An 18112-nucleotide genomic window follows, 5' to 3' on the forward strand; every position below is an offset into this window, starting at 1 on the left:
ATATGTTAAAAGATAAAATAATTCTTTTTTCCCCTTTTTTATTAAATATTTTTATATATTAAACCTCGTTACAAATAAGGTTAAAACATAATGGAAATTTATTTATTTATATATATATGGAATATAACAATAGGAATAATAACAAGAAAATTTATTATTTATTTTTTATTCATAAGAATGAAATAATTAAACATTTTGTGCTGTGAATCAGTAAGAAAAATTAATAACAATAATTTAATAATAATAATAATAATCATGTGTTGTGTTTACTGTTGCTAACTGAAGGCACCAGAGATTTACCGTTAATATAATATATAAACCTACTCTGCTTTATATTTAAGCTCATTAGATGGTTAAATACACTGATTTTATGTTTGTTTCGCATAATAAAGTTAATATGTTAGTAAAAGTTAAACATTAATAATAATAATGAAGTTAATGTTTATGATGCCTCTCTTACCTTCTCGCGCTCTGACAGTTTCTATGGAAACGACGTTCACGTTGTCACTACGCAGCAGCGCGCAGTCAGGGCGGGGTTTATCCTAAATCAATTCCTATTGGACACCGAGTGCACTATGTAGGGCGCAGAAGCCGTTAGTTTATACCCTAAACAGGCTGCCTTTATAGGGTGGATTAGGTTATTTGAGATTTAACTAACGACTAACTTTGTACAGTGGTGTATTGAGCCGAGGTGACTAGTTGTGATTAAAGTGAAACAGCGTCACTGTTCTGGCATTTTCTCTTTTACTGATGAAACTAAATAAATAAACACTAAAGACTCAACATGAACAATATGGATGCAGTGGAAGCTTTCAGCACTGAGGTAAAATATGTGTATTATTGATGGCTGTGCATGCTAGCTGTGTGTGCTAACCTAGCTAACACCCAAATAACAGTTGTTTTGTCTGACACATTTTATGCTTGAGGCCAAAAAAATGAAGTTTAATCTAAAAACGGCAGTAATCATGCTTACAGGTTTATCATCCATGCACATTTTGACATAAGTATTGTTAGTTTAGCTGAAGTTGTCATGCAGGCCTAGCTGTAACTGCGCATGCGTGATAAAGGCATAGCCTTCGTAATACGTGCTGCACTGAGGTTTAAATGGGCTGTGATGTAAAAACTGGATGAAATTATAACACTAAAGCATTTATCGCCAAGAATATCCATTTCACTTCGATTTCACTTCGGTTTCACTTCGGTTTCACTTACCCTTGTGCTGGTGTTTAATAAAAGTCTCTGTCCTGTGTGTTCAGATGACGTCCATGATGGACATGAAGCCTCCCATCTCACGAGCAATGATGCTGTCCATTACAAAAGCTGGACTCAAAGCCATTAAGGTAAAGTAGGAATTCCTTTATTTTATTTATTTATTTATATACATATACAGTTAATATCTGTGTTTGTATTTAGATGGTTATTATTATCACTGCACCATACACAGAGCTGATCATGTTTAGTGTGTAACTGAATGTTATTGTACTGAGGTGTTGCTGTTCTGCACTGATCCTTCTCTTCTTGTTTTATTCACCAGCTTTATAAACACGTGGTTCAGGTCATTGAGAAGTTCATTAAGAAGGTAACGTGTTTGTATATTTTGGACTTTGATTAGAGTTTTTGAGTTGAGAATGAACTTGAAGTTATTTATTAAGAATAAAATGATTGGTTGGTGGTTTAGTGTGAGTGCAGGTTGGTGTGAGGGTGATTTCTGGGTTTTCTGATCAGTAAACGTCTCGTAGTTAAAACAGAAACACGAGTCCTTTAGTTACACACACACACACACACACACACACACACACACACACACACACACACACACACACACACACACACACACACACCTGCTGTATACAGTTTACTGTTTAGGGAGCAGGGGCAGGTTGATAGTTCACATAAACCAGTTAGTAATGGAACCTGAGATCCTTCCACTGCTGGTGGTGAGAAACTGGTTCTTAATAGATCAACATGAACCATTAAGTAAATGAGTAACAGAGTTCCTACAAGGAGACAGACTCACTGACTAGATTGACTCACTGACTAGATTGATTCACTGACTCACTGATTCACTAATTAACTGGATAGATTCATTAACTTATTGATCAACTGACTTGCTGATTCACTGACTATATTGATTCACTGATTCACTGACTGGTTTATTGATTGACTCACTGATTCACTGATTCACTGACTGGTTTATTGATTGACTCACTGATTCACTGATTGATTCTTTAATAATTAGAAGTTTATTGGAAGGACCTGTTACAGTGAGTGTAAACTCTGTGTGTGTGTGTGTGTGTGTGTGTGTGTGTGTGTGTGTGTGTGTGTGTGTGTGTGTGTGCGCAGTGTAACCCAGAGCTGAAGGTCCCCGGTCTGTACGTGGTGGACTCTATAATCCGACAGTCCCGTCATCAGTTCGGCGCAGATAAAGACGTCTTCGCTCCCAGGTTCCTGAGGAACATGACGTCCACGTTCCAGAGTCTCTATCAGTGTCCTCCTGATGATAAGGTACCTCAGAACCTCGGACTGGACCAGCCTCACGCTTCCTCACACGTGGAGCAGGAGACCAACGTGTGTGTGTGTGTGTGTGTGTGTGTGTGTGTGTGTGTGTGTGTGTGTGTGAAGGAGAAGATCCTGCGTGTGCTGAATCTGTGGGTGAAGAATTCTGTCTTCAGTATGGACGTCATCCAGCCTCTGGTGGACATGGCATCAGCGCCAACCGTGCCAGTCCTGGAGAATAGAGGTGCACACACACACACACACACACACACACACACACACACACACACACACACACACACACACACACACACACACACACACACACTGCTTCAACCCTGTCTCTGTGCAGCACCATCGATCAGCCAGCAGAGGGCGCCAATGCGAGGAGGGGATTCCTCATAACTGCAGCATTGCCGCCCTCTGCTGGCTGATCGATGGTGCTGCACAGAGACCCTTGGACATACCGTGTAACCTTGTTATTTGGCAGGTTCTTCTCATGCTGTGCCATCCCTACAGCAGCCCACATCATCCGAACCTCTCGAACCAGCAGCTCAGCTCGCACTGGTGTCCCAGTTTCTCCAGTCTAACCAGAGCCTGGATGTGAGTGAGCTGAACATTTCACTTTGTACTGGTCTTACTGGTGTTACTGGTGTAAATGACCTTGGGTGACCTTTGGTTTGGTGTTGGTTTTAGCTGCAGCAGATCCTCCAGACCCTCCAGCGGACGAGCGGCGGACAGGCTAGCGAGCATAACGAGCAACCAGCAGTGCTAACGTGAGTTTATTACGTCATAGCCAGTTCCTCTTCCTCTGCTGGAGACCCTGATGGTGTACGAGGAGGGTGTATTGTCCTGACACGCCCTCCCTCCGACCCCTTCTTATCCCCCTCGACCTACTAACCAGGGTCCTTACACAGCGCCGAAGACCACGCCCACTTTTTAGTCCCGTCTTTTCCCACCCAGCAGACTTGTGGTCGATTTTGTCTGCCAGTCGTGCCCACTAGGGGGCGCCGAACAATCGGTAGCACAGCTGAGACTCTTGTCCCTGTTGAAATAGTCTTAAGATGCTACATTTCTAAAAGTTTGTGGACACTGGCTCGTTTGCTGGACATTCCATTCCGACCCTCGCTGTCTTTGCAGCTCTAACAGTTCCCCCTCCTCTGTGAAGACGTTACACAAGATTGATCTCTGATACTAACACGTGCAGGTTTGTGTGTTACAGAAACCCTCCAGTTCAGCAGCAGGACCTGCAGCATCACCTCCTCAACCATCAGCCACGCCCGGTAACGATTTATAGAGCCGCCACCGGTGTTAAACACAGCCAATCAGGGCTCAGAACTGTGTTCCCATGATCCTCTTTGTTCTGCTGTGTGGATGCAGGTTTGTTCTGACGTACAGGCAGGAGAGCAGAGTGAACAGGGCGTGGCCGACAGGAGCTCGTCCAGCAGAGACGCCGCTGTGAGGAGGAGGAGGAGGAGGAGCTCCAGATCCAGGTTCCTGAAACATTTCTGCTCTGTGATACACTGTATGGTCAAAAGTATTGGGACGCCCCTTCTGATTACTCAGTTCCTGTGTGTCAGCCAGTCAGTAGTTACTCACAAGTGTAAAAATCACTCGTATAAAGTAAATAAGATGCTTTCAGCTTTGCAGTAACAGTTTAGGGAAGGTCGTGTCCTGTTCCAGCATGAGTGAGCTCTATACAGACATGAAGAAGAGCTCATGAGCCTGGTTTATAATCCTGTCTTAAAAGCTTTCGACACTCCCACCGTCCAACATGCGTAAGGTGGATTGGCACCTACAGTGGGGCCAAAAAGTATTTAGTCAGCCACTGATTGTGCAGGTTCTCCTACTTAGAAAGATGAGAGAGGTCTGTAATTTTCATCATAGCTGCACTTCAACTATGAGAGACAAAATGACACAAAAAAATCCAGGAAATCACATTGTAGGATTTTTAAAGAATTTATTTGTAAATTATGGTGGAAAATAAGTATTTGGTCAATAACAAAAGTTCAACTCAATACTTTGTAACATAACCTTTGTTGGCAATGACAGAGGTGAAACGTTTCCTGTAAGTCTTCACCAGGTCTGCACACACTGTAGCTGCTATTTTGGCCCATTCCTCCATGCAGATCTCCTCTAGAGCAGTGATGTTTTGGGGCTGTCGCTGGGGAACACGGACTCCACACATTTTCTATGGGGTTGAGGTCTGGAGACTGGCTAGGCCACTCCAGGACCTTGAAATGCTTTTTACGGAGCCACTCCTTCGTCGCCCGAGCGGTGTGTTTGGGATCATCGTCATGCTGGAAGCCCCAGCCACGTTCCATCTTCAATGCTCTCACTGATGGAAGGAGGTTTTGGCTTAAAATCTCACGATACATGGCCCCATTCATTCTTCCCTTAACACGGATCAGTCGTCCTGTCCCCTTTGCAGAAAAACAGCCCCAAAGCATGATGTTTCCACCCCCATGCTTCACAGTAGGTAGGGTGTTCTTGGGTTCTTCTTCTTCCTCCAAACACCACGAGTTGAGTTTTTACCAAAAAGTTCCATTTTGGTTTCATCTGACCACATGATATTCTCCCAATCCTCTTCTGGATCATCCATATGCTCTCTGGCAAACTTCAGACGGGCCTGGACATGTACTGGCTTAAGCAGGGGGACACGCCTGGCACTGCAGGATTCGAGTCCCTCTCGGCGTAGTGTGTTACTGATGGTAGCCTTTGTTACTTTGGTCCCAGCTCTCTGCAGGTCATTCATCAGGTCCCTCCGTGTAGTTCTGGGATTTTTGCTCACCGTTCTCATGATCATTTTGACCCCACGGGATGAGATCTTGACCCCAACGGAGATTATCAATGGTCTTGTACGTCTTCCATTTTCTTACAATTGTTCCCACAGTTGATTTATTCACACCAACCTGCTTGCCTATTGTAGATTCACTCTTCCCAGCCTGGTGCAGGTCTACAATTTTCTTCCTGGTGTCCTTCGACAGCTCTTTGGTCTTGGCCATGGTTGAGTTTGGAGTCTGACTGTTTGAGGCTGTGGACAGGTGTCTTTTATACAGATAACGAGGTCAAACAGGTGCCATTAATACAGGTAACGAGTGGAGGACAGAAGAGCTTCTTAAAGAAGAAGTTACAGGTCTGTGAGAGCCAGAAATCTTGCTTGTTTGTTATTGACCAAATACTTATTTTCCACCATAATTTACAAATAAATTCTTTAAAAATCCTACAATGTGATTTCCTGGATTTTTTTTCTCATTTACAATATTTTTACAATATAAGCAATTGAGGGTTAAGGGCCTTGCTCAAGGGCCCAACACCAGCAACCTGACAGTGGTGGGGCTTGAACCACGACCTTCTGATTCCTAGTCCTGTATTTTATTTGCTAAGCTACAACTACATATATCACATAATACAGATACTGGTGTTGAGTGTGTGTGCACTGCATATATGTGTGTATTCCTGCATGTGACCAGTGTATAGTCAGTAATAACTGTGTGTGTGGTGTGTGTGTGTGTGTGTGTGTGTGTGTGTGTGTGTGTGTGTGTGTGTGTGTGTGTGTGTGGTGTGTGTGTGTGTGTGGTTTTGTGTGTGTGTGTGTGCAGGTCACCCAGAAGTCGCTCCTCGCCCCGTTCTCGATCCGCTTCTCATAATTCCCGGTACAGACGCTCGCGGTCCGGTGAGCGCTGGAGGGCGTCGCCCAGATCCCACAGACAGGGGTGTAGAGAGGGGGAGGGGCGCTCACCCGAATCACGTGAAGAGGAGCGGGGCGAGGAGGGGCGCTCGCCTAAATCACACGAGGAGGAGATGAGGGAGACGATGAGGAGGAGGAACGGACTCCCACCTATAAAGAGAGAGACACTCAGCGGTCAGTGTGAAGCTCTGATCCCCCCCCCCCAGCACGCCCACCCTCGGAACAGCCGATCATTTAATGTGTGTGTGTGTGTGTGTGTGTGTGTGTGTGTGTGTGTGTGTGTGTGCAGTGTGCAGCACCACTCTGTGGGTCGGGCAGCTCGATAAGAAAACACAGAAGCAGGACGTCACCAGTCTGATGGAGGAATTCGGCCAGATCGTCTCTGTAAATGTCAGTATTTTATTTATTTAGTTATTAATTCATGTATTTATTTATCAATTAATTTTTATTGATCAATTTATGTATTCATTAATTAATTTGTCTATTTATTTAATCAATTAATTTTAATAATTATATTTTTTATTGATCAACTCATTTATTTATTTATCAAATAATGCATTTATTTATTTATCTATTATTTATCAATTAATTAATTTAATGACATTTTCATCAATTTATTTATTCATCAAATAATTAATTAAATAATGTATCTATTTATTAAATTATTTATTTATTTATTTGTTTATTTCTTAAATAATTTATCTATTTATTTAAATAATAGATATTAAATAATTAATTTATCTATTTATTTATTAAATAACTTATTTATTTATTAAACAATTAATTTATCTATTTATTTATTTATTAAATAATTAATTTATCTATAAATTAAATGAATTTAGTTATACATTTTTAATAATGTAGCTCAGGCATGTGACATTGGAGAGAATAAAAAATCTAAAGAACAACAATAAGGGTGAAATACCTGTATATATATGCGGGGTGAAAACTAAACAGATGAACTACTATAATTAATCTGCTGTATATACAAAGAAGCTGGAACACTGTCCCCAGTCAAGCAAGCTTTATATCGCCCTATCTGCACTTTTAATGAGGTTAATGTCTTAATTAATTTCAATATTTACATGTTCGGTTCCTCAGATGATTCCTCCTCGAGGATGCGCCTACGTGGTGTTGGTTCACCGACAGGACGCTCACACGGCTCTGGATAAACTCGCTCAGTCCAGCGCCAGAATCAACCGCAGACCCTTCAAGGTAAAAGCGACGAGATCTCGGTGTAAATACTCCTGTTCCGAAACCCGGATAAACCGTTATAGTGGTGCAGCGGTGGTGGTCAGCCAGCAGAGGGCGACACTGCTGCAGTTATGAGGAGGGTATAACTCCGGCGGAGGGGATTCCTCATACCTGCAGCAGTGACGCCCTCTGCTGGCTGATGGACGGTGCTGCACAGAGTCGGGGGATAACGGAGATCAGCAGTGGGTTCACAATCAGGGGAAACATCACTACACGTCCCATAAATCCACCTTGTGTGTGTGTGCGTGTATCAGATCGCCTGGGCCATGAACAAGGGCGTCGGCTCTCGCTATAAGAAGTACTGGGATGGCGAGCTGGGCGTGACCTACGTGCCCTGGATAAAGCTGAAGGGTTCGGAGCTGGTGGATCTGAAGGAGGGAGCGCTGCTCGACCCGGAGACACTAAAACCGGGTACGTGTGGGGTTTATTTACATTAATTCTATATGGGTGTGTGGGTGTGGCTGAGTCGTCGAGTTAACGCTGCTCCTGATTTTGGCGTGTTGGTACAGGATGGGCGGCGCCCGGTCAGGCCGACTCGGACGCTGGAACAGGAGCTGAACTGGAACTGAAGGACGGAGCTCCGGTCACGCCTCAGGTAAAGGGTTTTTATGTGGGGTTTAGTCCTGTTTTGGGAGGCTGGATGTTTATCTGGCTGTTATTAAGCTTTATAACTGGATTATTACACACGGCGTGTATGAGGTATCAGTGATGAATAATAAAGGCTTCACATTACGCCTCGTTATTTTACCTCAGTGCCTCATTCAGCTCTCGGGGGTCGTGTTGGGAACGCCACGCCTCCGTCCTACTATCAGGTTCCCGCTCAAGTGTATTTACATAGTGTGGTGCATCATGGTGCAGGAACGTCTTACCTCATAGTGCAGGTACATACGGGGCAAAGGGGGCAACTACATTACGGCATTTTAGTAATGAAACATGCTGTGTAATGCCTGAACCTGAAATCATTTATGATCATTCATGAGAGGACTTTGGATCTGTGAGCTGTTTTTAGGGAGTTAAATTGTCATCCTGCTGCACACAGACTCAATAACTGTATTTATTTTGAAGGAAATAAAACCAATACTATTCATTTTAACCCATAAACACAGTTTATTTTATACTAAAGTGGTAAATATCTTGTGTCATGTATTGAATAACGTACTGAGAAACAAGCAGAGCGGTTATACGTTCCTCACTACCAGCAGGAAACACAGACGGTACAAGGAACCAAGATGGTGTCCAAAAGAAATTAGGAACAATAAACAGTTTCAGTTGTATACCCTAGCTACCCTAGCGACTGCTTAGCAGCAGGGTTGCCAGGTCCGGCCATAAAAAATCTTATAACCCGTCGTTTAGAAGCCGAGACTAGCCCAGTATGGTGTAAAAATCGCAAACCTGGCAACTCTGGTTCTGCTGAATGTGTGTTCATGTTTACTGTATCATCAGAGTCTCATCATAAAGATGAAATAATGTCAACTGAGAAGCAGAATAAATGTACTATTAATTTGTAAAAGCTGAGGCGTCCGATCTGGTCCCAGAAGAAGCTCAGGGTGACGTGTGGAGATGTTAGCTGGACTGAACCAGCCGTCGTGGATCAGGTTCATTCACATTAGCCGTGACTCAATACTGACTAACATCGCTGGTGGTCAGTCAGGGTGGGAAATATCAACACCAGACGATAAACAAGTTCCAGTTGAAGTCCTGAGTGTGTGCAGTAACGTGTCTGCTTATATCAGGTCAGAAACGCTTCATCAGCTGATTTATATCCAGCTTATTTATTCACTACCTGTAAATCTGTACCTGACCAATCTGTCAACGGTTTATTTGGTGTGAAGTTCTGGAACTTTTGGCTTAATAAAACCACCTCACCTTATATATTTACACACACACACACACACTATATACAGTATATATATACAGTGTATCACAAAAGTAAGTACACCCCTCACATTTCTGCAAATATTTCATTATATCTTTTCATGGGACAACACTATAGACATGAAACTTGGATATAACTTAGAGTAGTCAGTGTACAGCTTGTATAGCAGTGTAGATTTACTGTCTTCTGAAAATAACTCAACACACAGCCATTAATGTCTAAATAGCTGGCAACATAAGTGAGTACACCCCACAGTGAACATGTCCAAATTGTGCCCAAATGTGTCGTTGTCCCTCCCTGGTGTCATGTGTCAAGGTCCCAGGTGTAAATGGGGAGCAGGGCTGTTAAATTTGGTGTTTTGGGTACAATTCTCTCATACTGGCCACTGGATATTCAACATGGCACCTCATGGCAAAGAACTCTCTGAGGATGTGAGAAATAGAATTGTTGCTCTCCACAAAGATGGCCTGGGCTATAAGAAGATTGCTAACACCCTGAAACTGAGCTACAGCATGGTGGCCAAGGTCATACAGCGGTTTTCCAGGACAGGTTCCTTTCGGAACAGGCTTCGCCAGGGTCGACCAAAGAAGTCGAGTCCACGTGTTCGGCGTCATATCCAGAGGTTGGCTTTAAAAAATAGACACATGAGTGCTGCCAGCATTGCTGCAGAGGTTGAAGACGTGGGAGGTCAGCCTGTCAGTGCTCAGACCATATGCCGCACACTGCATCAACTCGGTCTGCATGGTCGTCATCCCAGAAGGAAGCTGACGCACAAGAAAGCCAGCAAACAGTTTGCTGAAGACAAGCAGTCCAAGAACATGGATTACTGGAATGCCCTGTGGTCTGACGAGACCAAGATAAACTTGTTTGGCTCAGATGGTGTCCAGCATGTGTGGCGGCGCCCTGGTGAGAAGTACCAAGACAACTGTATCTTGCCTACAGTCAAGCATGGTGGTGGTAGCATCATGGTCTTGGGCTGCATGAGTGTTGCTGGCACTGGGGAGCTGCAGTTCATTGCGGGAAACATGAATTCCAACATGTACTGTGACATTCTGAAACAGAGCATGATCCCCTCCCTTCGAAAACTGGGCCTCATGGCAGTTTTCCAACAGGATAACGACCCCAAACACAACCTCCAAGATGACAACTGCCTTGCTGAGGAAGCTGAAGGTAAAGGTGATGGACTAAACCCAATTGAGCACCTGTGGCGCATCCTCAAGTGGAAGGTGGAGGAGTTCAAGGTGTCTAACATCCACCAGCTCCATGATGTCATCATGGAGGAGTGGAAGAGGATTCCAGTAGCGACCTGTGCAGCTCTGGTGAATTCCATGCCCAGGAGGGTTAAGGCAGTGCTGGATAATAATGGTGGTCACACAAAATATTGACACTTTGGGCACAATTTGGACATGTTCACTGTGGGGTGTACTCACTTATGTTGCAGCTATTTAGACATTAATGGCTGTGTGTTGAGTTATTTTCAGAAGACAGTAAATCTACACTGCTATACAAGTTGTACACTGACTACTCTAAGTTATATCCAAGTTTCATGTCTATAGTGTTGTCCCATGAAAAGATATAATAAAATATTTGCAGAAATGTGAGGGGTGTACTTACTTTTGTGATACACTGTATATACATAGAGAGAGAGAACTCAAAGCACACACATTCAATTCATGTCAGGATCAGTCATTAATAAATGTAAACACCTTCATCCTAACATCATCAGTGTTTCCTGATCCACATTACATCCTACACACACACACACACACACACACTCACACACACACTCTCACACTCACACACACACTCACACACACACACACACACACACACACACACACACGCGGGTGGATCAGAGCAGCACCAGGTTCACTCCGGAATAAATCACTTCAGGATTCTCAGTGAGGAAAATCAGATTTACTGTAGTAAATTCATACGTCCATCCTTCTGATAACGAGCACCTCCGCTCCACGGACTTTCATCGTCTGAGGAAAAACCATGACTGACTGCTACTGGTTACCAAGGTTTCAGCTGGATTTGCTGGGATCTCACACACAGGTGGGTCATTAGTACAAATCGTGAGGATTCATCATCAGGGGAAACAAAACTGTACCTGATGGTGCTGTCTGCAACAATACCTCGTATTAAATCCGGCTCTGATGGGATTTGATGCTGAGGTTTAAAACTTGAGTGGCGTGTGCTGGGCACTGAAATAAAGCCACCCTGGAATTGGTGGAGCGACTGGAATCAACTTCCTGTTATGGTAAATGATGGTGTACTCTGAGACGTAATACCACAGTGACGGGTGAGTCCAGTCAGTTATTGTTTACCTTTTCAAACGTCATCGGGAAAATGTAAATATCATTTCAGCGTCCAGGGTGGGTGTGTGGGTGCTGCAATAAACTATAACATTTCTTAAGTGTGACTAAAAGTACCAGTGTTATAAATAAGCTACAGGGTTTAACATGTTCAACCAGTAATGTGAAGACTGGCCTGTAGATGGCACTATAGTCTGTAAAAATGATGTAGTTTTTGGTACAGTAAGTTCTGGGAGGTGGGTATATCTTCTGTTTTTCCCAGTAAGGGTTTGCTTGACTGGGTGTTTACCACCCAACCCCGGGGGTCTAGTTTTACGATTATTAGAAGCACAGTGAAAATATTTTCCAGATCAGAATAAAACTCATGCACCATCGTTACACCAGATCAGGTAAGTTCAGCCCAGTAGTGGCAACCTGGCAGTGATGGGGCTTGAACCAGTAACCTTTAGATTACCAGTCCAGTAATGAATACATTTACATTTTCAGCATTTAGCAGAAGCTTTTATCCAAAGCGACTTACACAATGAGCGGAACACGATGAGCAATTGAGTGTTAAGGGCCTTGCTCAGGGACCCAACAGTGGCAACTTGGTGGTGGCGGGGCTTGAACCGGCAACCTTCTGTTTACTAGTCCAGTACCTTAACCACTGAGCTATCACTGGCCTCGAGTAGAGATTAGATTAGATTAGATTATAAATGACTTAATAAAGTCTGAACCCTAAAACTAAATATAAATAAATGAAACAGGATTTAGAATGAGGATCATTTGAGCTGAAATGTCACACAGGATCAACTGCAGCCCGTAACTCAATTTATCACTCACTACCCCGTAAAGGCAGCAGTTTAGTGGATTTGGCAACCGCGTGTGGAACATTTTAAAGCTTCAGTCTGATCTTGAGCACCTCAGTGGTTCCTCACTTGGTCCTCAGGTCGTTTAGTGTTTTCGACGTTCTAGTGTTTTTGGTTTTTTTTGGGGGGGGTGAAGAAGGTGGTGATGTATGTAGCCTGGAGTTTATTAGAACCCACGAGTGCACCGGAATATGAACCCGGTCCTGTACGAGTGTCTCATGGACCTGATGGTTCCACCTGATTAGTAGTTGTTTTAGCCTCTTTACTCTTCACATCTCAAACGTTTTATAGATCTGATTGCTGGTGTAACCGAGTGTGTTTAGAGTTTCTGAGTTTATAAAGAGAGAAATAAACTGAACACAGATGAACTCTGGGGAGCAGAAAACTTTACTGCTTTGTTCTATTGAGGTGAAGCACAGAGACGATCACATGTGTAGAGACACACACTTTTATATTCATTATGGATCCACAAAGGGACACAATACCTCACAGCACAGCACAGAAACGTCTCTTACACTAACGTCATTACTGTAGGATCGCTAGGACGCCTCATATTTCACCGTTAAATCACTAAACACAAACTTCACATTTAGAATTTTTACAGCAAATTGTTTATTACACAAGAAACGGCTCATTTATTCCGTCCGTGATGTGATTATCACATGTGAATTCAAACTTCAAACCAGGCAACACATAATCCATCTCACTCTCTCTATACAAGATGTAACATAAAGTCTCCACAAGGGGGCGTCACGTACACGTTCATTTAATTATTATGAATTTTCTCTGCAACCATTGTTTTCAGTTCGCGGCCCTTATCCTGGGGTAGGGTATAACCTAATTGTTCTCAACCGGGGGGTCAGGGGTCACGGCCCACTAGGGGACCTCAGTGACCCTCTAGGCGGGTCCAGTTACATGAAATTGAGATCTGATGTATTTCAGTGCTCACGTTCACACATTAGCAGCTTCTCCCTTTTTTGTGGGGTTTAAAAGGACACTGTATTAGATTGGAGCAATGCATTCTGGGTAAGTCGTTTTCCTCTACAGCAATATCAACCTGATCCATCATGAACCGAGCTGAGGAGGTAACAGAACACCCCCGAGAGGGATCCCGGCAAGGGCAAATGGAGACGGGAGAGAGAATAAAAGAGAGTTTAAAATAGTGCTGGAGCTCGACCCAGAACCAGAGATATGAGAGGTACCCAGAGATACCCAGAGATACCAGAGGTTACCAGAGATACCTAGAGGTACCCAGAGATACCCAGAGATATCAAGGTGCCAGAGATACACAGAGATACCAGAGGTTACCAGAGATACCAGAGGTTACCAGAGATATCAGAGATATGAGAGGTACCAGAGATACGAGCGTCCGGTTCATCTGAGCCCTCAGTTCAGGCTGGATTGTGAGGATTCGGACCTGAGGGTTCAAATCTTATCCAGAATAAAGAGTGTGGTTCTACCAGATGTTCTTTTCTGTTGACTGGCTGATCAGAACCCAAACCATCACAAAACCTGCCAGAAGCTCCTTCATGTTCCTCTGAGGATCAGTGTGATGAGTGCGCAGTGCCGTCGATCAGCCAGTAGAGGGCGTAACTGCAGCAGTTATGAGGAATCCCCTCCGCCGGACCCTCGTTTAACCTCACGCCTTCATCTCGGGTTCAGTGTTACTGATGATTTGGGGTTTGTTGTGTTTTCCAGATTCCGGACGGCGGCACGTCTGAGGATTTCAGCGGTGAGTCTGAACACACACCGTCTGGTACCAACACTAGGAACATTACTGTGGGAACCCCAAACGTTTACAGTGGTGACGATGGTAAATTACATTTGGCATCATAAACGTGATCAGACGTGATGAAGCAGCTCTGATGTTCGTCTCTGTGATGATGATGATCAGGAACGAAGCGTCTCGGTTCCAATCATAACCAGTGATTAGAATCAGGTCTGATCCTGGAGATGCTGGAACGTTTAGTCCTCAAAAACTCCACAGAAATGTTTAATCCGTCATTCAGATCATTTTCTCTCTCAAAACCTGAACAAAAGCTTTTTTATTATTAATATATAAATATAACTCATGAACACATGACCTCTCTCCTCTTTAATTCTCTGGTTTGTTTGTTCTTGATGTGAAAGCAGGAGCCGAGGTGACGTGTCCCTCAGAAGAACCCTGGAATCAGACTGGAACACCAAATGCTCCTCACCCTCCATTTTTACCCCCCAGACTGAACCTAACGCCCCGTCCCAGCGCTCCCAGTCCCAACATGAGCTGTCCAAATGTGCTCTATCCAATCAGGACCTGTACTGATATACCTCAGCACGGAATACAACGTCCTGTCATGCCACGCCCTATTATACCATGCCCCAGCGTGCCACGCCCCATTATACCCCACCCCAGCATGCCTCATTCTATCATGCCCCACCCCATCATGCCACGCCCCATCATGCCTTGTCCAAGCATCTCTTCCGACAACATGCCCCGCCCAGGCCGACCTTCGCCCAGTTTTTTCAGAGGCGCGATGTTTGGGGGTCCAAACGAAGAACGTTTCCCGCCCCCAGGTCTCAGGGTGGCAGAGCGGTGGGAGGGTGCGAACCTCGAGAACGATTGGGACGACGACGGACCTCTGATGCCCCCTACAGTCAGGCGCGGTGGCTGGAACAGAGGCGGCTCACAGGGGCGCGGATCCTCCAGGAACGGCTTCTAAACTTCTTATAAACTCACGAAAACGTTTTAAATAAAGCGAAAAAATTCCACAGTAAAAATTAACACAATTTCTCAGATTATAAATTAAATAAATAAATTTCCACAATCACCAAAGTTCCAAACATTCAAACACTGAAAAGTCCCAGATTCTGTCAAAACTAATAAACTAATAAAAATATTACAAATATAAAGTTAACCTGAATTCTACATTCTCCAAAAATACTAGAAAATAATCATCACACGTCCAGGAGGAGCCGCGGAATATTCCACTAGCACACCAGCACCGAGATTCTGAACTCCTCGGTTCTAAACTCTGCGTTGCCACCGGTTGATTGGGCGCTATCTAGTGGGCATAATTTGAATTCCCAGAAATTTCTATAATGAAACTTTATGATTTTTTTCTCATTTTAAAATATTAAAAATAAATCTTAAAAAAACCTCCTGACACAAAAAAATCCAAAAACATCCAACAAGTAAAACGTCTCAGTAACGACCGAAATCATCAAACACATCCAAATCTTCTAAATATCAACAAATTCTGACAGATTCTTTCATTTGTGAGGAAAAATAATAAAGTTAAGATACCAAAGTTACAAAAATGAAAGAAATTCAGAGTAAAAAAAACAACTAAATAAAATAAAAATAAAATAAATTCTCATAAAAATCAGACAAAAATTTCCTGTTTTTTTATTTTTGCTTGAATGAAGCTTCACCCAGAGAAATAATAATAATATAATAAAATAATAATAATATAAAATAATAATAAATAATAATATAATATAATAATTACATAATAATAATATAATAAAATAATAATAATATAATAATAATATAAAATGATAATAAAATAATAATAAATAATAATATAATATAATAATAAAATAATAATAATAATAATATAATAATATAATATAATAATGACACTAATCTTTGTTTCTGGTGTTTTACTAATCACTGATTCTCAGGATCAATAATCTGATTTATTTCTGATCTCTGATGGTTTCAGTGAAACGTTCTGAAGTTCATGATGATCAGAAAACGACTGAAGGAAAAAAGACGCAATTATCTCAGTTTCAGGATTATTTAGGACGTTTGTTTTTGGAGTTTGAAGGAAAAATCTCACAGTTTATTTTAGTAAAATATTTTTGTACAAACTCACGGTGTCCTACTTTATTTATTTATTTATATATTTATTCAATTATTTATTTATTTTATAATCATGTGAAGATTCTTACTGATTTACACCTGAACGTTTACACACCAGATCAGTCCATGAAGCTAAAACAGAGTTCCGATTCATCCCAGAGGTGTTGGGTGTTGTTGAGGTCAACAACACCGAATTCATTAAATCAGAGTCAGAAACAGGAGTAGAAAAGGACCTTCCCTAAACTGTTGCCAGAGTTAAAATGATGTCATTTGTTCATACACTTACTGAGCACTTTATTAGGAACACCTGTGTGGTGCGCACATTCAGGGATTATTTTATAAGCCACAGCTAAAATGTAAATCAATGTGGGTATACAATTACTGACTGTTAATCAGTCACACATAATCTCTGTTATCCCCGTCTCTGTGCAGCGGCATTGATCAGCCAGCAGAGGGCGCCAATGCTGCAGTTATGAGGGGATCATTGTCGCCCTCTGCTGGCTGATCGATGCCGCTGCACAGAGACCCTCGGACCAGCTGGTCGTCATATTCCTTAGAATAAATACAAGATATGAATTTAAACATCATTTTAATACATGACTCACACATTTTGGACCCGAACGTTACCGTTTTACATTTAAATGCTGAATGTGTTTATTTTTACAGGCTAAAAACAATTTTAAAAAATCAGCATTAAGAACGTCTGTACACGGCAGCTATTACTGAGGAATAATTCAGAGATACGAGACGATATGTTCAAGTTTTAACAGAATCTTAATGATTAATAAATTAAAATATGAATTTGAAGTCACACTGGTGTTTATTTATGATGATACTGACCGAACAAAGTTTCAAGCAGCCTGAACAGCTCTGAGTTTTGTAGTAACACTGATTCTGGAGGTGCCGGGCGTGGAAGAATCAGCACCCCTAAAATACCGCTGCCTGGAACACGAGGAACCCTCGACCCCTAAATCTGTGGTCCACAAGTGCCGCTACCCATCATGCTTGCTGAACTGTTCGGCATCAACAGAATTAAAGACATTTCTCCACAATAAAAGTCATCGCTGATGTGTTCGGGTCGTGTGTTCGTCTGGACAAGGTCTAAGTGCGCTCGTTAGCCGGGCAGCTCATGCTAAACCATTATTCTCTAAACGAGACCGACCGAATGTCCAGCTCAGAGTCTGCGGTTACAGAGACGTCTCTGATTCTGATGGGTGAGTTTTCAGCTATGAATTATGGGAAGTGTAGTATTTTACAGACGTGGATCTATTAGCGTTTCCTAACCTCATTTCTTCTAAATAATTTCAGGTCGATTATAAATTTATTCCCAATAAAAACGCGACTCCACGTCACCTACGATCCTGTGTTCAGGCGCTCAGGCAGATATTCACATAAAGTGCAACATAATAGCGTGTAAGCTGATAAATATCCACTAGGGGGCAGTGTTACAAGTACAGGCAGCTTATTAAATACCTTCTTTCATTTGCCAAGCTAGCGAGTCAGTTAGCGTAATGCACGTCATTAGCAGCCGTTTGTCGTAACATTAGTGAGTTATAACGCTGAACCTGCTGCAGGGTAACTGTGGGCAGCGTTGGCATGAACAATCCTCGAATCCTGCAACTGGCCTGACGTGCCAGCCTACAACAGTGGAGAATTCAGGTTGGTGCTACCAGCCTGACCAGGCACGTCGCTGACACAACTGGCCATGTTGTATTTGTATTTCTGCAGCAACAGCGACTCCTGCTGTCTGGTCGAGGCACCAGCGATGTTGTTCCTTCTAAGAAA

General features: G+C 42.8%; 1 protein-coding gene across 1 annotated transcript; it reads left to right on the forward strand.

The window, feature by feature from the left end:
- The first annotated feature begins 681 nt into the window (after window positions 1-681).
- scaf4b (SR-related CTD-associated factor 4b) lies at window positions 682-15249 on the forward strand. Its single transcript, XM_063016922.1, has 16 exons — window positions 682-823; window positions 1257-1340; window positions 1535-1579; window positions 2344-2505; window positions 2623-2740; window positions 2987-3099; window positions 3193-3272; window positions 3719-3779; window positions 3877-3989; window positions 6099-6361; window positions 6477-6577; window positions 7289-7402; window positions 7696-7852; window positions 7951-8036; window positions 14182-14215; window positions 14617-15249. The coding sequence occupies exons 1-16, from the start codon at window positions 785-787 to the stop codon at window positions 15180-15182; spliced, it is 2136 nt and encodes a 711-aa protein (XP_062872992.1). The 5' UTR covers window positions 682-784; the 3' UTR covers window positions 15183-15249.
- Window positions 15250-18112: the final 2863 nt, after the last annotated feature.

The sequence above is a fragment of the Trichomycterus rosablanca genome, chromosome 20, assembly GCF_030014385.1.
Source record: "Trichomycterus rosablanca isolate fTriRos1 chromosome 20, fTriRos1.hap1, whole genome shotgun sequence".
NCBI classification, from domain to species: Eukaryota; Metazoa; Chordata; class Actinopteri; order Siluriformes; family Trichomycteridae; genus Trichomycterus; species Trichomycterus rosablanca.

What these genes read in the sequence shown, in the direction of transcription:
- scaf4b (XM_063016922.1), top strand. Translation starts at nt 785, where the DNA reads ATGAACAATATGGATGCAGTGGAAGCTTTCAGCACTGAG. An exon ending in TGGAAGCTTTCAGCACTGAG is followed by an intron (nt 824 to 1,256) that starts GTAAAATATGTG and finishes CTGTGTGTTCAG; the next exon opens with ATGACGTCCATGATGGACAT. An exon ending in TTGAGAAGTTCATTAAGAAG is followed by an intron (nt 1,580 to 2,343) that starts GTAACGTGTTTG and finishes GTGTGTGCGCAG; the next exon opens with TGTAACCCAGAGCTGAAGGT.